The 24,676-nt window shown below is 48.8% G+C and overlaps 1 protein-coding gene across 1 annotated transcript in view; it reads right to left on the minus strand.

Moving 5' to 3' along the window:
• Window positions 1–24,676, minus strand: part of LOC119448863 (disintegrin and metalloproteinase domain-containing protein 10) — a 45,900-nt gene that overhangs the window by 10,539 nt on the left and 10,685 nt on the right. Inside the window, exons 3-11 of the mRNA XM_037712074.2 lie at window positions 23,664–23,785; window positions 21,920–22,206; window positions 16,110–16,472; window positions 13,377–13,569; window positions 8,325–8,515; window positions 6,844–7,042; window positions 6,024–6,180; window positions 4,736–4,834; window positions 2,183–2,376 (exon numbers count right to left, since the gene is read on the minus strand). Of these exons, the coding sequence (XP_037568002.1) occupies window positions 2,183–2,376; window positions 4,736–4,834; window positions 6,024–6,180; window positions 6,844–7,042; window positions 8,325–8,515; window positions 13,377–13,569; window positions 16,110–16,472; window positions 21,920–22,206; window positions 23,664–23,785 (1,805 nt within the window). The remainder of the gene's footprint in view (window positions 1–2,182; window positions 2,377–4,735; window positions 4,835–6,023; window positions 6,181–6,843; window positions 7,043–8,324; window positions 8,516–13,376; window positions 13,570–16,109; window positions 16,473–21,919; window positions 22,207–23,663; window positions 23,786–24,676) is intronic.

Consider the following 24,676-nt stretch of genomic DNA (forward strand, 5'->3'; position numbering starts at 1 on the left):
TCCTTTCCTTCACTATTTCGACCCACATTTCATATCTATTTAAAAGCATATTGAAACACCAGACATTTAGTAAATATTCGACACTGTTTCCCTTCGCATTCTCGCCCTTGTGTTAACCTACTCGCTCGTCACTATAGGTCGTTGGAGGTTAACCAAGAAGCTAGATAACAAGTTAAGGAGCACGAAAAGAGCGATTGAACAAAAAAAAAAGTCGCAGTCTCGCCCGAAATAGGAAGCATCGAGTGCGATAGCAAATTAGTAGACAGCCACACGAAGTCAGGATAACAGTTTTAACGGCCGTACAAACTTGGAAACATTCGCTTACTGAGTAAATTAACAAGCATGGTGTCATGCGCGCACAAGCACACATGAATACATCCGTAACGATGACCGCCAAAATGCGCTGCAAAACGCTGGAGTGAAGAAGCGCGGTAGCAGCAGTGGGAGAAATGACCTTCGTGCTGCCTCTCTCATGAACGCGAACTTAGCGGCGAAAACACAGCGCCCATCACATATTAATTTCAAGAAAGGGCTCGCGCGGCCGCGCCATACGCAGCAGACGCCGGAGTTTCATAACCGCGGGCCGCAAAAGATTGGGTTGCCACGCCGATTTCGGTTGGCTGCACTTGGATGCGGAGGGCGACTTGAGTTTTAGAACTGAGGCACGTGAGTGCAGGTAGCGTTTCGTTGTGTGTTTGGTATGCCGTGCACCACGATAAAAAAGTCGCAGTTTCGCCCGAAAGGCGAAGCATCGATTGCAATGGCAAATTAATGGAAAGCTATACAACGTAAGGATAGTAGTTTTATCAGCTGTATAAACTTGTAAACATGGGCTAAATTAACAAGCATGGTGTCGCGCACGCACAAGCAAACATGAACGCATCTTACTCGAGGACCACGGAACTCGCAGCGAGCGAATTGAGCTTCGTGCCGGCACTCGCATCAACGCCATCTTAGCCGCGAAAACACAGGCAGGGTAGACTCTGCTCCCGCCGGAGATGGCTTTCAAGATACAGCCGCGCGGGCGGGAGCTCGCAGCGCAGTAGGTGATATCTGCGGCGATCTCTGAATCTGAAGTAGGTGATATCTGCGGCGATGCCACTCCGAAATTTCCGATTCCGTTGTAGCGGAACGGTGGTACCATCTGTCAAAGGTACTGTGGGAATACAGTTTCGTCGTCGCCGTAACAGATGGCGCCATTGTTTTGTCGTGGTGAAATCAACACGTTTTGAGTGGTGCCACCACAGACGACAACCACTTCGGATTATATCGTGGACTAAATTGGTAAGTAATGCCCGGAAACTTGGTGGTAACCAAAACTTCATGCAAAATGGTACTTCTGAGCGAAATTTGAGTGGAGATCAGCCAGCGGCAGATGCATCAGGTTGCTTCTGAAAGCCCCTCAGAGATTCCAACAGCGGAAGCGACGTACACACAAATCGGTACTTTAAAACACTTCATCACGTGTGGCGCGCGGCAAATGCTTCGCATTAACGTAGATTCCCACGATGCGTAGCTTTTCAAGCTCGGTATGTCTTCGTTGCTTTCTAAGTGTTCGTCTACTTCAACGATCACGTAATCTGCACTCGGGATCAGTGGGGAGGAGCAGCAGTAGAAAACGAAGGTAGGTTCCGGCAGTCCTGCGCCGATATTAACGACAAATGAAGTGCTACACATAAGTGCGTTCCCTGTTAGCCCAGTGCATATTTAGGCTGTCGAGCTTCCGTTACTTTATATAGGCCTCAACTTACGGGTTATTCATATAACCTCGCTTGAAAGCTCCAAGGGGTATGTAAAACTAGAAAACCTGCACACACACGCGCGCAAAAAGAGTGTGTGTGTGTTGGAGGGGGGGGGGGGGGGGGGGGGGAGAGAGGTGCAGTATCCTCTAGTATATCTTGTTAACCCGCGTCCATTTTATACTATTGTTCTCAAACAAAAGACTCCTCAAGTAGCGTTACTTTTCTACTTTAACTAACCTTACGCTATTTAAACTTTTGTTTGAGCTAGTTTATCAAACGTGGCATACCAGTAGAATCATTAAGCTGCAAAAGAAAACGAGATGCTGCATATGTGACCTGTCAATGTGCGTTCTTCGTCATCGGTTGCAAGCGCTGTGCTCTTCATCAAACAATGAACCACCCCTATGGAGTGCATATACACTATAGAACACGCTCCTCACCTGACGATCCCTCACAGGCGAGCAGGCAGAGCTCGTCCACCGTGTATCCGGATCCAGTGAGTGTGCACTCCTTGAGCCCGTACTTGGTACAGATGGACGCCGCGCACTCGCCGGACGTGCACACCTGAGTGCCCTCGTTGCACGGCGTCAAGTCCGGCTTCGGAGGGCCCGGCGGGCAGCTGGCGTTGACGCCGCTTTAAGCGCGAGACGGTTAAGGGATGCAGCTCTCTTCAAACATGGGGCAAAACGGTGTAAGGTTGTGGAGGTCTTCTGCACACTTTAGGCACCTCTATCCATACGTCCCGTTGAGACCTGGCGTGCGCCGCCCTCCGAAATGTAAGCCCTTCCGCAGTGCTTGACACCGATTTGGTTGCTTTATCGCCATGAGACAATTACCGAGTGGTAAGAGTAGTGACATCGTCCTTTAAGCTTGCGAGAGCAGACGCATTCAAAGGTGGACCACGGCAAGCGAGCACAGATGATGTTCTCGTCTGTGCTCAATGTACCACAATGGACTTCCCTTAAAACTTGCAGCACTAATGTTCTGCCGGGTAGGTGAGCGCTAGCTTGGAACGGAAGTGGAGCCGGTGTGCTATTGTGAATGGAGATTAGTGCTACCTATAGCAAGCTCATTCTGGGGGCGCTTAGAACAAGTTCCTTAACCATATGCACAGCGCCATACCAATGCATGCGGCATGCACGCAGCTCGCTCCGCCTGCCGTATAGATAATCCTATGCCTTCTACATTGCTCCAAAAGCCGCCAAGCACTACCGTAGTCATGACTGTTTGTGATAAGATCGTAGACTGTCATTGGCAGTTAGCTGTTCTTAAAGTCAAGTGTTGAATTGCTTTCTCATTCTTTGTGTGCGCTCGGCCGCCTATTTATATTTCAAAAGATGCGTCAAATAAACCAGCTAGCTGCAGCGCATTTCACCTCCTATACACGCTACAGCAATACACATTAGGGAGGCTTTAGTAATAGGATCCTCAAAGAGCTCCCCGTACTCAAAAATGTCACACTCCTTTGTACACCTTTCGCGTTCTTTTGTCATCTTTCTGCGTTATTTTGTCATTTTTTAGGCTTGGCCTATCACGTGCCTTAACTTTAGGTCCTCTATTTCTCAATTGCCTATTGGTTCGAGAGGCCAACAACGAGATACGATAGGAGAAAATAACAGAGAAAGTTGTCCAGACAACAGAGAAGCGCGCAAATGCGGAAATTTATATCTTTCATTTTTTGCAGAATGAAAACTGCGAAAGTCATCATACAGTAATTATTACACCTATTGAGGTGTCATTTTTCACACCAACAATGATTGTCATCTTAGCGCAAACTCGAGACAGGAGAGAGGAGGCAAGTTTGGCAACTGTCTCAAGTTTGCGCTTGTGCTCCGACGTTATGTACTAACAAGCCCAAGCTGCTCTTGTGAATGATTGTCATCTTCATGTGTATAACTATTTTTTTTTCTTTTTTGCAGGTATTCGGTGTGTGTTCATAACCATCTCGGGCAGGAAAGCACTGACACACCGCCTCATATATAGAAGGGAAGTATCCACAAGAAGTATTACAAATATCGCTATGTGACACCGTCACAAACTGAAGATGTATGTGCAATTAAGATATCCCTTGCTGTTCCGACTTAGCGGTAGTAATGGTTCCCATTAGTACCCCTTAAATAAACAAATAGAAGAAGTCATGCGGCTGAACTAATTGGACAGCAAATTTCTAGAAACGGTACCATCGTAAGGGGAAAACACAAGCCTCGCGACCAAACTCCATGCACTTCTTGCCACAATGGCGTAGGGTCATCAGTGCAGAGTGTGCAGAATAGGTTTGACAACCTGGTTTTCTTGCAGTAGCAATTATATGAACACTCCAGGTGAAGTTTCGCCGTCACCGTGACGTTCCGTATATATGTATGTATAAGTATTCTATATGTTTATCTATCCTGTATATACAAGTTAGATGGTATGCTATTCAAACGCCACAGTTACTCAAACCAAACTCGTGATTCTATTGCTCAAGGCTGAATTATTCCTCAGAATTTTTTTAATTGCAGCGCGCAAGCAAAATTCATCAGACATTTATTTCACAGCGCGTGCGTTTTATCCTAAATCTTCTTATTATTAAAACGTGCAAGAAATATTAGCGCTCACAATCAGAAATAGATGTGGCTTCACTGGCGCTGCTCTTTACAGGCAGCGCAACGGTGCCTGTGCGATGCCGCTGCAGACCCTAAACGGTTTGCTGAAGCTCTTAAGGGTGCCAGTAGTTTTGACGCAAGCACGTATGTCGCATCTGCGTATAGCCCCACTCGCGCATACAAATCCGTCCGACGCGTTAAAGCGCAACCCTAAACGTGACCCTCGCTGCCACTAATTTTTTTTTTTTTTTACCCAAGCCACTTGTTTAACGCGCGCATAAATTTAAGTGCCCAACTGTTCCAGCATTGTGCTCCCATGAGAATGCGGTCGACTTGGCGTGCAATCGAGCTCACAACTTCACAAACGCCCGCCGTGGCTGTGGTCACAGCCGACAAGCAAAAGGATACTCGCAGTACGACACGTTCCGGCACAAGCCTTCTGTGCTGCACATCACGCTGGAGTCGTGCAGCCGACATTCGCTGTTGCAGCAGGGTCCGGCCGACGGACTGCGACAGAGACGAACATGTAATTTTGCGCATACTCACAAATAAGTTAGCAGTTAACCATTGGGGCCATCTCACTTCCCGCTCAAAACAAGTCCGCAGAGATTATTAGGGCACTCATATCGGCACTTTATCAGTATGTGCGCAACTGCTCTAGCTCTTTGCATAAGCCAGTTAATCCTTTCATTTTATTTGTCGTCGACCTGCTTCCAGCGCAACACTGCAGTGACAGTCCCGTATCACCATTCATCAGAAAAAAAAAAGCAAACGCGTGTAGCCGGCAAAATAAAAGAAAAGACTAAAGAAAGGCCTGATCCTGGAGTTGAAAACGAGGTCACACTCCGAAGGTTTTAGCGTCTACAATTACCTATACAGCGGTAGGTGCGATGAAATTGGTGCATTGTGACGTGAAAACTTATCCGGAGTGGAAATAGGGTGGAATGGTATTCCTTCATACGTATACTGCCCATGTATGCTACGAATTACTCCGATGGGTGCATGCATATCACACCATGTATTGCTCATAGAAAATTTCCAAGATAGTTCAGCTCATTCATTTCTTCCTCTTACTGCAGAGCCATCAAAAAAAAAAAAAAAAATCACGAATTCTGAGATCGGGACTTCGGAGCAGCCATACACCTATAAAAAAATATTTACGACCGCTGATTGTGCAATCTTGAGCTTACCACGGGTTCATCTCGGCCTCAACAAATCTGCTGCGAGCGCCACAGAAAGTTTTGCCTTCCGTTTCACAGTGTTTTGCATTATGCGTATACGAAATGTACTGACTTTTTACTGCTAAGATTGGGGCCGGAACTGCTGTCACTGCTGTCAAATTTAGATTAGAAAGGTCAGTGGCAATTAAGCAGTGTATGCGACATAATATCACTCGACGCACGTGCTGCCTCTTCAAGGAGCAAAGTGCCTTGAGCAGTGGTCCGGAGCAGACCACCGTCAGTCGCGATACATGTATACATCTATATATATATATATATATATATATATATATATATATATATATAACGCATTAGGAGTGTCAAAATGGAAAATGTTTTGTGAAGTGGTGGAAGCCGGTCACCTGGTAGAGGTGTATATATATACACCTCTGACCGGCTTCCACCACTTCACAAAACATTTTCCATTTTGACACTCCTAATGCTAACGCATTAAGAACAAAAACAACAAAAATAACCTGCAGTCTTTGCCCTTGCGCAGTGTGCATCCTGGCGCACCGAGTGTGTTGTGGCGCGGGTAGCAGCAGCTCTCCTGGCAGTCGTTGACGAAGAAGCCGCAGTCGCACTCTTCGTCACCTTCCACGATGTTATTGCCGCAGATGGGACCGCTGTCGACTGCGTGAAAATAGAAAGCCGAGCAGCCTTATAATCGGGGCCCTTCGGCGCTCACTATACAGAGTGTCCCTACTATCATGCACCAAGATTTAAAGGTATGCAAATGCCACGTACCTGGACAGAACGAAGGTGATGTTTGCCGTCACTTGGAGATACTGAGATTACTTTTTTGCATTCCGCCAAATTACGTAATTAGTCTTAATTAGTTATCAACTTCTCAAATATTATGATTAGATTAAAAGTGTCAATGAGAAAATTGTAGAGCAAGATTAAAAACTCCCGATACAGCTTTCTGTTGCTCAACACGTGCTACACAAAAGTGCATTTTTCCGAGCGTGAAAGAAGCCCGCGAATACACGCAATATTGCCGCGCGACTGGCCGCTCGAGGCACTTAGCGTTTATTCGCGGGCTTCTTCCGCTCCATCCACTCCAGTCTTCTTGGTTTATGGCGCATAACTAAACGATGCCAATCTTTTAAAAATGGGTGTCATATCTTAAGCTACTGTTAATCGTTTAACGGAGAAGCTGCCGAAATATTTGAATGCCAGAAATTCATCGCCCTCGCCACGACGCCGCAGCGTCAAGGGTTATGTAAACGTGGTTCCGTGCTTCGTTAGTATACAATCAACTCCCACTGCAATCATGAACGTGTCTGAACTCACCCTGGAAGCAGTTCTCGCGGTTGCTTCGCCCTTCGAACATCGGCTTGAGGACGTTGGTGATGTTGCGTATGCTGCAGGGCGAGAACTTGTCGTTGTTGTACTCGGAGCCCCTGGTCGCCGACGGGAACATGATGTAGTTGCCGCGCGTACCACAAGGAGCGCACGCACCGAAGCAGCTGACGCCGGGTGGCGCATCGTGCTGCGCCCATGAACGCGTGAGCAAAAGTTGCCGTAAACAACGTGTAAACATTCAGCCCACCTGACATATTACTGATGTCTACGTCGAACTACTCAACTAAACGTAGAGTATTATCGCGGTAAGAATAAGGGGATTCCATCAAGGGGCTCCGAGCATTCCTTGTTACAATCATACGACGAAAACGAATGATGAAGCGAGAAAGAGTATAGGGGAAATTGATTATGTTTTGACTGAAACGCGCGCGGAACGTTTATAATTATCCTACCACGGCGGCCATCTTGCCGCGAACTTTCTCAGGTATTTGCGTATGTGTACAAGGTTATCCCTAGGAGGGTTAGCCAGTGCCCCTCACGACCGTGGCCACGGATGACCTCCTTCCAACCACAGGCGTCAAGTTGTACGTGAACCGGCAACGTGAGCCTACCCCCCCCCCCCCCCCCCCGAAATGTCTTAGTTGGTATGTGACCTGCCCATATACTTTCCCTTTCATATACTACCCATACTGCCCGTACACTCCCACCCCTCTCCCTTCCTCTCCTAACCCTTCCCGTCCCCGGTAAAGTGCGTGCCCCCCCCCCCCCTCCACCCCCGACAAAATTTTGTAGCTACACCACTGGGCCAGACCACATGTGTCTCATGTGTTTGCCACTGGGCCAGACTCATGTGTCTGCCGCTACATGAGTCGATCCCATATCTACAAAGAGAGCGATGGCGACCTTACCGCCAGCATTCGAGAACGGAAACTATACAGACGAGTATTGCACGTGCAGTCTTCTCGGCACAGTGTTGTTTTCATAGACATGGTTCGACGCACGTGACGTTAGTCCACGGTTGCTAAGTGACTACGGCATTCTGCTGCCGAGCACGAGGTCACGTGTTCGATCGCCGGCCATAACGGCCACATTCCAATAAGAGTCGAACACAAAAACGCTCATGTACCGAAATTTCGGCGCACGTAAGGAACCCCAGATGCTCAATATGAAGCCGGGGACACCCAACTACGACTTTACTCCTAAGTAAAAGTGGCTTTCGGGCGTAAACTCCCATCATTTAACAATAACTGGCTTAAAACTCAATTATCGAAAGCGCGCGTTATCATTGTTCTCGTTCAAAAAAGCATCAGCACTGACTTACTTTCTACATAGCTTGATCCGGCGATTTCGATATCTTCCAGACAAACATTCTTATACAGTGGTGTTTCACTCCCTTGTGTGCCTGTCATTTGGTGCAGCGCCTCAGCTTAAAACGACAGAAACATCACAGAGCGTTCTTTTGCACTCACGGGCGATCCGAAGTTGTGGCCAATTTCGTGACAGAACGTGATTTCGGAGACGGCCTGCGACACCGGGTTGTTGTAGTTGAGGAACGTCATGATGCCCGCGTTGAGGCTCAGGTAGTACTGGCGGTACTCCGTCGTGCCGGGCTTCTGGTCCACGGACGGCCGGTTCTTCTCGCAGATGCCACCCTGACCCACTGCAAGCCGAACGGGTTGACATTGTTACGACAGACGCTTAAGAGGCCGGCCGCCTCAAGGTAGACGTTCAATATAAGCTGCAACATGGTGACCGTGCTTCGAAAGGGCTCCAAGACTGCACTGCAGCACCGACGTAACGAAAAATTGTAGAACTAAACAACCTTGAAATTATACTGCAAACAATTTTGTGCATGTCGGCAGCCACCGTGAAGTATTGGAGCCCCTTCGACTATGCACGGTCACCGTGTTGCAGCTCATATTGAACGCGACTTCACCTCTAGGCTGGCTTCGCGTCAGCAAGTGGAACAGCGAAACAGCGGCGCGATTAAGTATGTTTTCAGCCATGCGAGTTCGCGATTCTGTCGTTCTGTCAACAAGATGCCGTCCACTAGTTGTGCCAGAAAGAAGCGCCGGCACTGCCAGCAAGAGTATATATGAACTGCTAAATATATATAGTCATATATATAGTCACGCGCTAAAGCGTCCTTTTGTTTTCGAAAATTGTTGAATAGTTGCAAAAAGTTGAATACTGCAGTGCTGAACATGTCTTGAGCAGTGTCAGTTTGACAATAACTAAGAATATATTTCATGCCACTTTCCACGTAACCGGCGCGGGGACTAAGCAATGTTCATTCTGCAAACGACATTCTCAACGATGCCAAACAGCCCGCTCGTATGCATACATTAACGTGGACGACATGTGGAGTCCACCTTTGCAATATACTGCTTCCAATATACAAAACGTTACGCTTTCCGAGTCAAATGGCGCCCCAAAATTTAATCCGTTTTTAAAGCGAAGCTTTCTATGTCTCACCGATTCGTCCCTGAGCCCCGAAAACGCACTGCAGGAAAGCCAACTTACACAATCTAACTAACTATCTGCGCATCTGCGCACACAATCGTAGAACACTAAAGTTTACATTCGCAGTTGTAACGATAAGTACAATGGGAACTGCAACGCCACGCTACCCAGACGAACTGCATATATCTGTAATGCATTACGTGCGTCACGCAATGCATTCCCGGCCGTCACCATGGTAAGGCCGCGTGTGCAGCGCACGGCAGAAGAGGCTGCCGTACGCGAACGTAAGCGCGAGCGCGATCGTGCCCCTAAGGCCGATCGCATGTATCGGCAACGGCATGCAGTCCGTGAAAGTGAGTGTGTGCGTGTAATCAACGGCTTCATGATCTAAAATAAAGGCTATGCAACTTAACGAAATGTGTCTTCATTCAACTTCAACGTTCAAAAAATACAATCCTAAACAATCAATCAAATCACATATGCATCGCATCGGATCGCTCAGCATTTCTTGAGTTCGTTGAGTGGTCGTTGGCTTTGGACTTTGATTCAGTTTGCATGGGCGAAAGCTTCGCGTTCAACCATGTTTCTTTAAGAAAGGGGCTTTGATTTTATTGCGATAGCAATTATATGGACACTCCAAAGCAGATTTCTGCCGTCGGCGTCGTCGTCGCCGTCGCCGTGAGGTTCCGTATGACGTCAACGGCGATGAAATCGTCGCCGCGCTCCGGACGCTGTATGTGCGAGTGAAAGGGCGCGAGGGACGCTCGCTTTCACGGGGAGCGAACGCACGTCGGAGAGCAAACGCGCGTTCTGCGCCGTGCTCCCTGAAGGGCTGCAGAATTAAGCGTCTCTTTCCTCCTTTCCATATATACAGAGCAAACGCAACTTTTTCCGTCGCGCGAAAGGCTGTGGGGGGACGGGAGGGAGGGAGGGGAGGCGACATTTAGCTGCGGCACCAAATACGTATTTATATAAAAACGCCGCGCGCGTTCGGTACGAACGCGGGCAAAATGCTGACGGCGTCGACAACAGTTCTGCGCGTTGCTGGTGCTGCTGCATGTCCAAGTTTATACCGCTGATAAAACTACTATCCTTACTCCGTATAGCTCTCTACTAATTTGCTATCGCAATTGGTGCTTCGCCTTTCGGGTGAAACTGCGACAATTTTTTTTTTACCACAGGCTCACCACTTCGGTTAGCATAAGGTGTGAAAGTATACTTAAGTAAATTTGCATTGAGCAAACAGTTTACAAGTGCATAGATCAACCTTCCTTAAAATAAAAAAAATGGTGTCAGCAAGCACTGGCCGCGGCGGCCGCATTTCGATGGAGGCGAAATGCAAAAACGTCCGTGTGCTTGCGTTGTAGTGCACGTTAAAGAACCCCAGGTGGTCAAAATTAATCCGGAGCCCTACACTACGGCGTGCCTCATAATCAGAAATGGTTTTGGCACGTAAAACCCCAGAATCAATCAATCAATCAACTGGTTGTACTGATTGAATCTTCTGCAGATAGCAACCGATGGAGCAATACCGCGACTGGGTGTTTTGGTCTGTGTCCTGTTTTTAGCGCTGTTTGCTTCCAAAGCCTATAAACCTATGCTATCAGCTTTCTTTGGAAACGGGGTTGCGAATGACACACCTGTAGCGCTGCACTGCCGACCCGGGCAGCATTGCATGTGTAGCGTGCGTTGGAAAATGTGGCCCGACTATTACTAACTGATTGAAGAAGCGTGGTGTGAGCGCGCACAAACAAACATGAATAGATCACACTGAATGACTGCAGGCAACGACCGTCAAAACGCTGGCAGCGAGCGGATATATACGCCGCAGCAGGGGGCGAAGGTACGCGCGGTCTATCGCTTCAACGGAAACTGAGCGGCGAATGCGCATAAAGGTCAGAGCCGTGTCGAGATAAGAGACGGTGCGGTCGAACGAACGACGAGCGCGGTTGTTGGCAGCGTAGAGGTGCGCCCCCCCCCCCCCCCTCCCTGCTCCCTCCGACGCTGGCTTTCCGCTTTCTTGCTTGCGCGTGGGAGATTGAGTGCGTTCGCTCTCCGTGATAGCGCGCGTCCCCGCACGCTGCCTCTCGGGCATACGGCGCGCAGCGAAGATTTTATCTATACGGAACCTCAAAAACATTTTTCACAATTTAGGCTGGCGATCTTTCATGCAACATGTGAGGCCTACAGATTTTCCCAATGACTACGACGCCTCGATGCCAGCATTCGAAGGGACGCTGGCATCAAGAAGCACTACCAACGCCACTTAGGTGGCGTTCACCGTACTCAGCACAGCGGAGCGTGGCCTCCGCAATTAGCTCTGAAAATGTTTCTGAAGTTGATCGCGGAGGCTGCAATTACGACGCGCTGTACGCGCCGATTTGACTCGGTGACGATTCAGTTACGTGCTTTGTCTTGCGCGTTGTATTAGTGTGTCAGTTACGTGCTTCGTCTTTCGCGTTGTGCTAGCGTGTGCAGCGTAGTGCAGCTTCCATAAGCACGATGGTTGCTCATGGTCATCGACGTTGGTAGTCGTGATGGAGGAGACGTGCCACCAGGCGTCAGCGTGGGTGCATCAACGCCTAAGGGCGCTTTAGCCACAAAACACCAATACACATTATATATCAATGTGCAATAAACATTACACTACTTCTGTGAAGACACGTTTCACTTTCGTCTTCTATACCGATTCCTATATAAGAGGGATCAACCCCATTTTTTTTCTCCTTCAAACAGAGCAACTTTTATTCGAATCAGCCGGCTTCTAGCATACAAAAATCGCTTTCATTAGAGAAGTAAAAAGCTTAGCTCCCACTTGTGAGGTCATTTTTCATTCTTAACTCTTCTTAATTTATTAAACCCACAAAGCCCGATGAATCTTTTTTGATACGCTGAGTTGGCTACTTTAAAATGCTGCTTTAAGCAGCGGAAAACCTAACGCACGACCTATATACAGGGTGTCCCAGCTATCACACAGCACGATTTAAAAAAAGAGCAACGGCGTTCCGCGAAGCAAACCTAGTGCGTATTGTTTCCAGTATAGTGGAGTAGCCGCCAGTAATTTTTTCGTTACTGATAATTAATTAATAAATTTTAATTAATTATATAACTCGAGAAGTACTGTCCTAATTATCAAAGTGTCAATGAGGCGTTTGTAAGGCAACCACGTGGGGCATCTAACTGCGGTATTTTCAGCGCCGTACTGATTGCGCACTCATTTTTTCCAAGTTATAAAGAAACCCCGCGAAACATAAAAAAACAGCACGTGACGACTCTCCAACCCGCATAATAAAGCAGCGCCCTCGAACAAGCTCCCTCTGAGTTAGCCAGAATGAAATAAACGAAAGAAAGAAAGAAGAAATCGTGACCGAGTTTGCGCTTTACCCCCACCGAAGGAGCTCCTTTATGATGCGGGTGGGAGCGTCGTCACGTGGTATTTTTTTATATTTCGCGGGGCTTTCTTTATCACTCGGGGGAAAAATGAGTGCGCAATCAGTACGGCGCTGAAAATACCGCAGTTAGATGCCCCACGTGGTTGCCTACAAACGCCTCATTGACACTTTGATAATTAGGACTGTACTTCTCGAATTATATAATTAATTACAATAAATAAATAATTATCAGTAACGAAAAAGTTACCGGCGGCTACTCCACTATACTGGAAACAATACGCACTAGGTTTGCTTCGCGTAACGCCGTTGCTCTTTTTTTAAATCGTGCTGCGTGATAGCTGGGACGCCATGTATATACTCAGTCTTGCACGCGCGGATTTCGTGGCGGCGCCGCTAGATGACGCAGCGTGTGTATCGCCACATTGATTCGATGCCAATCGCATTAATGTCGACAGTTATACTGAGATGGTCTATGTCTGAATTTCTCTCCGAAATAACTTGTACAAATTTACTCTCATGGCGGGAAATAAGTATTAGTAAGTTGTTCTAATTTTCTTTGATGTAAAATATTACTTTTGCACGTTGTGGGGTTCACTTTCCTTAACTTACGCTCGCCTTGTTGTACTAAGGTTTTTGTGCTACAATGGAGGGGAGAGACCCCCTTACGTTGCGCCCTGGCAATCCACGCGAGGCCTAGGATGCCGTCGGCGAAGTCCCGGAAGGTCCAGGTGTAGGCCAAGCAGAAGTCGTCGTTGTTCTCCTTGGAGGTGAGGTGGAGCAGGTAGCCCGCGTCTATGCCATCCGAGCAGAACGGGTTGTCCTCCTTCACGCCTTCGGCACAGCTGCGGCTGTCGTTGATCTGCGCACCAATTACATTAACTGCATAGTTACGCCCTCTGCTCTTTTGATAATGATTAACGCTGTTTAGTGGCGCAAAGGCGACAAAGGCCAAAGAGCGTCAGCTCGCACTGGTGAATGATATATTGAAAATATATTCAAGGCACATCCTGGTGAAGAGCATCGTAGTAAATGTATTATGGAGAGATGAATGCTAAAAGCATTACGAAAATGTAGAGAAATAAAAGTTTCGAACGATCTTATCTGTATTTCTCTGCGCTTCATCGTGTGCGCGTCAAGATCGCAAACACTGAACACTCGCGCACACACTGGCTTAATTGAGGCGATATTTGGGAATTAATGTGAACCAGTTTATTATTCTTCGTGTCTTACACGGCGTCATTTTTTTAAAACATGGCAATAATAGAATCGATGCATTAAATGAAACTAATCGTTGTCCCACAACCAACTTCCGATCAGAAAATTAGGTTACAATGGGAGGCCAGAAGGTTGTTCAAAGCCAAATCGGCAAATTCTCGGCAAACCCCTGTGCGTTGTTGTGTCTGGCGGTCTTTCGGGACAAAGGAGGCCTCATTGACAGACGTGAAGCTATGAAGTGCTCTTCACGCTTGTCGCTTCTCGCGCCCGGGGAGCGTCGCCATCACCTGGGACTAATGGATAAGCAATTAGTCCCCAGGCTGCAATGGGTCATCGGCCTCGTGCGTAGCTAAAACGGCAACCTCGCTCTTGGCGTGTTTCCGTGAAGCACCAGCGCCCGCCCGAACTACGACTAGGCCCGGCACGGACTGTGACGCGCCAACCTGAAGCCCCCTTCCGAGACAACAGCCACCGCGCTCCCTGGAAGCGGTGGCTTCCACGAAATGACCGTCACGGAGAGGCGACTAATTCTTGAAAGGGGCCAGCGTCGAGCATTCCCGTGGGAAACACGTCAACGTTTGGTTCCCAAGGTGTCACCCGTTACCTAATGTGCGGGGGCGATCAGGCGACATTGGAGGCGGAGCCCGGCGGGACGGGGACAAATCATGGGCAGTATATTGCGAAGTGGTCGAAGATGGTCATTGGCTAAGAAGAACTAAAGTGCATTTCCTCGTCGAGTGAAAGAGGGAAACGAAAGGGATAAAACAGCGGGACTTGAGTGTTGTGAAGAGGCTCGGGGATGTAAACGCTATGGACATGCAAAGACTTTAGCATGTAGACGGCTCCAAAAATCATGGAGCCCTTATTGTAAAATACCACATGTAAATTTGTATATAAAACCGTTTTCTGATCTCACTGGGCCTCTCCTTCTCGTGGCACCTGGCACGTCACCATCCATGGAACCTTCGTGGCCGCTCGGACCCTCGGACTTCGCAACAGCGTTATACCCATCGCATCCATACTGAATGAAGCGTTGCAAAGGTGGCACTTTTTCAACGCACCACGCCGACAGCCATATAACGCTACGCATATCTTCGACAGTTCCCGTTCAGGGAGGTACCGCTTAATTTGTTTGCGCGATATCCGGCGCGGCATAACCAATGCGTTAATGCCGTCATAGGCAGCGGAAGGAGGACGGCTGCGCGTGCATGCGTAATTAATGCACGAGTGACGCGTCGTCTCGTCTTGGGTCCCCTTTAGTCACATTCCATTCTCACTGGTCGGGTGCTTACCAGAGCGTCCCATACTGCTTGCTATCCCCCTTTTAGTATAGGCTTAGGCATCTCTGGCCTAGGCGTAACGCCTCCTTTCTACATGACGTATGGGGAACAGCGAAAGCGGACGGGCTCGTGAATGTCTTGCGCCGGCGCACCTATTGCTATGGCTGGACAATGAGTCGTTTGCCACTTCTGTACTCCGAATGGCAGCTATCAACCGCGCACACAATGGGCTTAAACTGCGCATTCACCCCTTGTATTGGGAAAGACGCTTTTCTGGCTTCACATAGAATTTTTTCGACCGACTCGCCATATCACGCATTAAAATACATTAAAATCCGTGACGTCACATTGACGTGCCGACGTTGGGTTATTTTTGCGAGAAATTAAAGAACGAATAGATCTTTGACCTCAACATTCTTTTTAATAATCAACCTATATTACCGCGAAATTACCGCAAATATAGTTTTTAAACAACAAAATACCAGTTTAAATTGATTTAGTGTTTGTCTTTGCTGTCCCCTTAAAGGCTGCATGGTCGTACACAGCAAAGCCTCGTTATAACGAAGTTGATGGGGGAGCCATAATTACTTCATTATATTCCATCAATTCGTTATATCTTATTACATATAATACAATATGAATCTCTATAGGTATTTCAAAGGGAATTTAACTTACTTCGTTATATCTCGCCTCGTTATAAGGAGGTTTGACTGTATATATACGTTTCGTTACAGCCCGTTGCGCGAATAGAAGAGACAATATAAGTTCAAGCAAAACAAGGCATCCTATTGATAGTATTTGTTTCACTGAAGAACCTGATCAGCGCGCCCTTAGGGCACGTACATTGGGTTAAGATAAGGCTCTGAGATAAGGCTCATTCATTCATGCACGCGTTCACGCTCACTCTGATCTTCTGGACGATGAAGCTGATGTCCTGGATGCCCCCGAAACTGGTGCGCCGATAGACGGAGCTGGCGCGGCTCACGTGCGCTGCGATGAGAGCCGTGATGCGTGCGCGCGTGCGCGACGGGTGATCCTCGGTCTTGAAGATGTGCTCGTACAGCATATGGTCCACGGACACCTTCAAGTTGCACACGCGCCGAGAGTGCACGGGCAACGAGCGCGCCGAGGCGTTGCCCGTCCCTCCTTCGTCGTCAGAGCGAGCGTCGCGCAACTTGGTTTCGCCGCGGGTGGAGGACGAAACCTGCTGGTGGTCTCGCTTCGGGCTCGCCGTCCAACGCTCGAGTGTGTCCCGACGTCGACGGACCTGCGAGGGCCAACAACGCGCTAGAGTTTTAGGCACGATATGCTTTTAGCTCCAACTGTCGACGACCTTGAAGTGACCTTGAGCCAAAAGCCAGAGCCTTTATCCAGGCACTCAAGCGGATTCAAACGAGAACATCCGGGCATCGTTGCGAGAAAAAAACGAGATTATCCGGGCAGCCAGTCAAAACTTCACAGAATGCGGTGTCGGGCCCCCAACCCTTTGTACAGGACCGCATACATACACTAGTTACTGCCCAAACAAGTTACACAATATTGCTTCCGATTTCTTCTTAATGTTTTTTCTGGACGATCTTGTATTGGGAACTGAGGCATTACGCGATTGGTGTGTTTTGGCGCGCCTTGGCTACTTTTGTCTGACAAATAAATTTCCTATCTACCGAGCATGAGCTGACTCTTCTCGGCGTCTGCGTCACCTTGCGTATTCTTCTGTTTGTTACACTTACCAGGAGTTTTTTTTTTTTTTTTTTTTTTTTTTTTTTTTACAGCGTAAGCTGTTATGGGCTTAATTCCAATAGCCGTTTCGGTTCGGGATGGTGTCCGCCGCCGCTGCCGCCACCACCGGCGGCCTGCGGCGAACATAACCGCTATCGCTGGAAATGCGAAAAAAGTATCCGGTTCCCGCCGGGATCGAACCCGCGCACGCTGCGTGGGAGCCAGATGCTCTACCACTGAGCCACGCAATCGCTTGCTATCACACGCCGGAAAAATGCCCTTTAAAGCAGGCGCAGACGATCCGAGCCTCCGCCAGTATGGTGGCGCCATCGAGGTAAGGCGCCTGCAAACGCATCGTGCGCAGGCGCGGACTACGAGATGCCATTAAGGCGAGGCGCGTAATAAAAAAAAACGCGATCCCCAGCCTCCGCCAGTATGGTGGCGCCATCTAGTTAAGATGCCTGCAAACGCAGCGTGCCCGACATGTAAGTTGCAGTTGTAAGGCTTGATCGGGCTAAGCAGACTGCTTTGCAGACAGCATTACAAGCCACAGCTCGCCGTCGACGCCGGGCGGACAGTTCAGCTCGTTCGCATCAACACGAGGCGAACAGATCGCCGCGAAGCCCCTGTTGTGCGTGGTGCCTAAATTGGAGCTACTCTTCAGCCGCTCCACCAGCTTACGCTGTGGCTGTGCTGCGTGTGCCGCGCAGCCCTGCGACTTTTTTGTTTTTTCGTCTTGTTCGTTTTTGAGTCGTACGGTAGTGATAATCCCTTGATTCCTCCGTTTTGCCTCTTGATTCTAAGTGAAATCGAAGTGTAAGATAATTCTTTTTTATTGCGATAGCAATTATAAGGACACTTCTACCGGATTTCTGCCGTCGTCGTCGCCGTCGCCGTGAGGTTCCCTATAGATAAAATCTTCGCCGCGCGCCGTATGCCAGAGCGGAAGCGTGCGGGGACGCGCGCTATCACGGAGAGCGAACGCACTCAATCACCCACGCGCAAGCAAGGAAGCGGGAAGCCAGCGCCGGAGGGAGCGCGCGGGGGGGGGGGGGGGGGGGGGCGCACTTCTACGCTGCCAACAACCGCGCTCGTCGCTCGTCCGCACCGTCTCTTATCTCCACACGGCTCTGACATTTATGCGCCGTGCATTCGCCGCTAAGTTTCCGTTGAAGCGATAGACCGCACGGCGGTCTATCGCCGCTGCGGCGTATATATGCGCTTGCTGCCAGCGTTTTGACAGTCGTTGTCTGCAGTCATTCAGTGTGATCTATTCACGTTTGTTTGTGCGCGCTCACACCACGCTTGTTCATTCAGTTAGTAATAGTCGGGCCCCATTTTCCAACGCACGCTACACATGCAATGCTGCCCGGGTCGGCAGTGCAGCGCTACAGGTGTGTCCCTTCGCACGCGCTGCCCACGGGAAGCGCTTCTCATCAACACCACCGTTTCACACGCGCCTTCTCGTGGTCATCGAGTCTCTCTTCATGTCGGTCTACTTACGCCGCAGCACACCTGCTTACTTAATCAGCTCATGTTTACTACAATTCATATTGCTACCAAAGCCGCTCACCTTACTTCGTATGACATTGCTGTGTTGCTATCGCATTCATTGCTTCGCCCTTAGGGCGAAACTGTGACATTTTTTCTTCTTCCGGACATATCTGCATAAAATGTGCGCAGATTGTATTAAACATCAATAGGAAGCACAGCGCACGCGTTGGTCAACTTTGTTTGCTACGCTGATATACAAACCCACTGCGAGGGGAGTCGTGCACAGAGGCCACTGTGTTCATGGCGGAGCTCGATGTACGCTGCTGTGTTGGCTTTTACAGAGTTGTGTCCAATACTAGGGTTCGTTGCATTAATTTTAGCCACTCGGTAAGTCCACCGGAACTCGCGAACATCTCCCGGTGGTTTACCTAAGTTCGTGAATAAAGCGAAGTGCTAAAGTATTCATCCATAAACGCATCGTGTACATAACCGTGCACCGCGTCGCTGGAGAAGGCAGTAAAATGAATCCGCGTCGCACTAAAGGAATCCTAGCTCGAACTTGAGCGACAAAAGCGCGGCCTTCCTCAGTATAGTTCCCATGCGCTCAGTATCGTCCAATATGACAGCACCGTACTACGAGTTTGTTCTAATGAGTACCTCTTAGCGAAAGGAATCGAGGTGCCTTGCCGAAAAGCGGCCGCTAACAGAGCCCTCTACAGTGGAGAGTTCTATTCCTTCAGGGACAACGCAACAGCTAACGATAGCATGTGAAGTCCATTCAGAAAAGTCAGCTACTATGTTTCCGCTTTAGGTTCTTGCTGCTGTTCCTGTTTCTTCGTTTTTCTTTTACATGAATGCGGATTGTCCGTTAGACCCACCGCGGATTCCATCATCTCGTTTCGGAATACGAGTCCCACGATGACACGCACACACCTTCGGCATGAAGACATCGCGATCGACGTAGGAATTAAACCAAAGCGTGGTTTTAAAGGATCGCCGTGCGACCTATATATACGACTTCCTCACTCTCTCGGCTTTCTCTATGCGGGCTCGAGGCTACAATACAGTGGTCGTTTAAAGGGTGCCCGAGTTAGCGTTAGCCAAGCTGTTCAGTGGGAAAAAAAAGAATATTAAAGAAACATGGCGCAAGATACAATTTTAAGACCTACGGTGTTCGGTTGTCAAACCACTGATGACCGAACACCTTTGGTCTTATGACTGTATCTGGCACCGTCTTAAAAAAAGTTGTCGCAGTTTCACCCGAAAGGCGAAGCATCAATTGCGATAGCAACTTAGTAGAGAGCTATACGAAGTAAGGATAGTAGTTTTATCCGCTGTACAAACTTGGACATGCAGCAGCACCGGCAACACACAGCACTGTTGTCGACGCCGTCGGCGTTTTGCCCGCGTTCGCACAAAATGCGTGCGGCGTTGGTGACTGTTGCCGGAGCCTCTGATATAAATAGGCACTTGGTGCCGCAACTAAACGTCGCCTCCCTTCCCTGCCCCCCCCCCCCCCTCCCCACGGCCTTTTGTGCGTCAGAAGAAGGCGCGTTTGCTCTACATATATGGTGATTGTAAAGGAGGAAAGAGACGCCTACTTCTGCAGCCCTTAAGGGCGCACGGCACAGAACGCGCGTTTGTTCTCCGCCGTGCGTTCACTCCCCGTGAAAGCGCGCGTCCCTCGCGCTCTTTCACTCGCACATACAGCGTTCGGCGGCGCGCGGCGACGATTTCATCTCCATTGACGTCATACGGAACCTCACGGCGACGGCGACGGCGACGGTGACGGTGACGGCAACGGCGACGGCGACGCCGACGGCAGAAATCTGCTTTGGAGTGTCCATATAATTGCTATCGCAATAAAAAAAAAGAAATTAGGTGAACACATTGGCTAACGTTAGCTGGGACACCCTATAGATGACGCCCCTGGGGCACGCTTTCTCTTCCTAGACAACATGGAACTTCTCAGATCCCATGATCCATGAATAGGAGGCCAACACGCTTACGCGATGAAACTTATCAACAGTGGTAGAACAAAGGAAGCCCCATCCTCGAGTCAACGTTTCGATAAGGTCAACACGTATTGTCGGGCAGATGGTTGGAAAAATTGGGAGGACGCTTAAGCTTCGCCTTTAAGAGTGGAACGCGTTGAAATTCAAAGATCCCTGACTGCTTCTCACACTTCCCGACAACTGCAGCTTATGTAACCGCAATCTTTACCGGAACGCTGGCGGCGATCGCTATATGCACGAAGGTGAGCTTTCATAGGGAGCCTACATGCAAGCGCTGTTCGCTTGCATGTAGGCTCCCTAAGCTTTCAGGTAGAAACGCGACCTCTTGCGTGGGTTGATACCGGAGGTTGTGCACAACAGCGCCAAATAAATTACGTCACTTTCAGGTTTCTGTTATTGTTTCGCACTTTTAATATTTCAGTCTGAGAAGATTTAACATAAAAGGCATGCGCTGACGGTGTTTTGTTTCATGACATTTGTTTGTGCGCTGTCATTCTGAAAATTCCGAGGAATAACTTAGTCAAGAGTGTAAGACAAGGTATGAGCAACTATAGTGATAGAAGAACTTTAGTGCCGCATAGAATATATACGGCAATTTTCGCTCACGGGACGCCAACGCTGGCGACGGCGCCGACGCCAACACCCAATTTTCTGCGACACGGGGCCCTTAACGCTATCGCGTTAATAGTTGCTTTCGACAAGGATGGTATGAGGTCGGTCTAGTCGGTGTTCTATCTTGTAAAACAGCGAGAAACCAGACAAATGATTCAAAGGATGAGATGCAGACGTAGACAAGCCCCGGCTCGGACAACTTATTCGTGGCTGAAAATAGAACACAAACGCCTGCTGGCTGGCCAAAAGCGTGCACTCGACAAGGAGACGTTTCGTTGGCTCCAGCATAAGTTGGCTGTAAAGTCCCTTGGTCGCCCGCGATGTTGATCACTTCGTCTCAAATTTCATGTGAACCCTTTGTCTTCGCAAACTGCTTAGGTACGCATTTCGTTACCGTCGTCCTCTTTTTCTTTTTCCTAATTATTCTTGCACCAAATCATAACTCAATAGTGTGAAAAGAATGATTATACGTACGTTATATCTCGCGTTTCCATCAACAAATCTTTACACAGCGCAATGTCAACTCTCTTGAACGGCCGCCATTAACGCATTTCAACAGGTAGGGTGAGCCAATCAACGTCTCTCCATTTACGTAATGCTGCGTCCGTGGTTGCTTAGTGGCTATATAGTGTTGGGCTGCTAAGCACGAGGTCGCGAGATTGGATCCCGGCCACGGCGGCTGCATTTCGATGGGGGCGAAATGGGAAAACACCCGTGTACTCAGATTTATGTGCACGTTAAAGAACCCCAGGTGGTCGAAATTATTCCGGAGTACCCCACTATACGGCGTGCCTCGTAATAAGGTCGTGGTTTTGGCACGTGAAACCCAATATTTTAATTTATTGCTGCGTTCGTGCGCGCCCGGACAGGTTACCTTAGGACGAGCGGCCCGCGGCGGTGCGGCGGCGGCCAAGGTCGCACGGCTCTTCATCACGGAGTCCATCCAGCGCTCGGTTTCCCCGCGCACTCCGCACCAGCCGCCGGGCGTACCGGTGTCCGGAAAGCGCGCGTCCCTCGCGTTGTACAGCACCGAGTGGAAGGGTTTGGGCCCCGAGAAGAAGCGCCGAGCGCTTTCCACGTAGTAGCGGCCCGACGGCGACTGAATGGCGCCGTGGAACACGCCGTCCACCAGGGCGCCGTACACGTGACTCGAGGGCTCGCCTGTGAAACACAACGTGTTTCGACGACGTCATAAATTTCTGTATAGGATAGCGCTATACATGAGCAGAAATAATATACGAAACAATAGAATTGAGCAAAGAGTCCGAGGTGTTATCTGAAATCATTTGAAGCAAACAGACAAAGAAAGGAAATCACACGGGTACTATATGTTCTTTCATTGAAATTTCTGATTATTTAGTAATGTGGGCTAACTTTGCTATTAAGCTTTCTTTTTTTTTTTTGCTCAAGACACGTAATGTCTAGAGCAGATAACTGACGCCCTGTTAGATCTACAGAATGGTTGCCAAGGGAAGGGAAGCGCAGTCGAGGACAGCGGGGAACTGAGTTGCGTGTTGACGTCATGAAATGTGAAAGCATAGGATGGCGTCAGCTGGTGCAAGACAGCGCTAATTAGAGAATGCTAGGAGAGGCATTCGTCCTGCTGTTCCTTTCATCCTTTCCTTTCATCATCCGCAGTTGTCACGTAGGGCGGGACGTTCGGAGCAAGCAACTGGCACTTGTGTCCTCACGTGCTATCTCAGTGCATCAAGGCCTGCCAGAGTCGAGACCCTCGCTGTGCAGTGTGCGATTTTTATTGCGATAGCAATTATATGGACACTTCAACCGGATTTCTGCCGTCGCCGTCGCCGTCGCTGTCGTCGTATCCTATAGATAAAATCTTCGCCGCGCGCCGTATGCCCGAGCGGAAGCGTGAGGGGACGCGCGCTATCACGGAGAGCGAACGCACTCAATCCCCCCTGCGCAAGCAAGGAAGCGGGAAGCCAGCGCTGGAGGGAGCGCGGGGGGGGGGGGGGGGGCGCACTTCTACTCTGCCAACAACCGCGCTCGTCGTTCGCTCGCCCGCACAGTCTCTTATCTCCACACGGCTCTGACCTTTATGCGCCGTGCATTTGCCGCTCAGTTTCCGTTGAAGCGATCGACCGCACGTACCTTCGCCCGCTGCGCGGCGGATGCGCTCGCTGCCAGCGTTTTGACAGTCGCTGGCTGCAGTCATTCAGTGTGATCTATTCATGTTTGTTTGTACGCGCTCACACCACGCTTGTTCATTCAGTTAGTAATAGTCGGGCCACATTTTCCAACGCACGCTACACATGCAATGCTGCCCAGATCGGCAGTGCAGCACTACAGGTGTGTCCCTTCGCACGCGCTGCCCACGGTAAGCGCTTCTCATCAACACCACCGTTTCACACGCGCCTTCACGTAGTCATCGAGTCTCTCTTCATGTCGGTCTACTTACGCCGCAGCACACCTGCTTACTTAATCAGCTCATGTTTACTACAACTCATATTGCTACCAAAGCCGCTCACCTTACTTCGCATGACATTGCTGTGTTGCTATCGCAATAATTGCTTCGCCCTTACGGCGAAACTGTGACATTTTTTTTATCCATGCTTTATTGCGTGATAAGAAAAGCCGGAATATGAAGTTCATCTCACCAACAAGTTCTCCGCTGTATATGTGTCCGATTTCCGGCTTGATTCGGCCATGCTGTGCCGTCTCCACCACGAGGTCCTTGTGAAAAACAGACGTGTCCGGCCTTAGCTTCAAGTGGAACAGCCTGCAAATTTACAAAATACCTGAATAAGTGCTGCCTGAGAACGATAGTAAAAAATCAGAGCTATAATATTTAAAGCGACCTGAAATGGACACTGAAAAGAAAAAAAATTGCTCAAAAATGGTGTTTGAAGAAAGCTGAAACGCAAAGTCTACAAATTCGTAATTCTTCATCGAAAACTGTAAACTTACTCTGTTAGACCATCTAAAGCGGACACATGTGAGATATAAGTTTACATTTTACGTGAAAATGTAACAGTGTTTACGAGGCTATTGCAAAAGTCATGCTCGCAAATTAGTGATAAACTTCAGAACAGTGTGTAATAAATCAACTAGATCTCTCAGTAGCTGAAGTTTCCAGAACTGTGTTATCGTTTATATTTGCTGAGTTTAGAGTCGGTAATTTCACTATTGAGTTTGTAATTTTCACGATCTTTTGCAAAATAACTAACAGCTGAAATAAGAGATCCCCTTGCTACAGTCAGTAGACTTTAAGTTTGAATTTTAAATGCCACATACCGCATCAAAATTGGTACGGTGGATGCCGAGAAGAACGGTTTCTGCGCTCCCATGTATTTATTATAAATAAAGAAGCCGGAGTTTCGCCCTAAAAATGAAGCATCGAATGTGCTTTCTTATTGTATTAGCAAATTATTTGACAGCTATACAAAGTACGGATAGTAATTATATCAGCCGTAAAACTTGTAAAACATTCGTTTACTACCTAAATTAACAAGCATAGTGTCACGTGCGCACGCAAACATGAACTCATCTAACCCGATAACCGCGGACACTCGCTGTCAAAACGCTGGCGTGAGGAAGCGCGCAGCATCAGCGCGCGAATTGACCCAACGGACCTTCGTACTGTCTCTCGCTTCAACGCGAAGCGGCGGGA

The sequence above is a fragment of the Dermacentor silvarum genome, chromosome 4 (assembly GCF_013339745.2).
Source record: "Dermacentor silvarum isolate Dsil-2018 chromosome 4, BIME_Dsil_1.4, whole genome shotgun sequence".
Lineage (NCBI taxonomy): Eukaryota > Metazoa > Arthropoda > Arachnida > Ixodida > Ixodidae > Dermacentor > Dermacentor silvarum.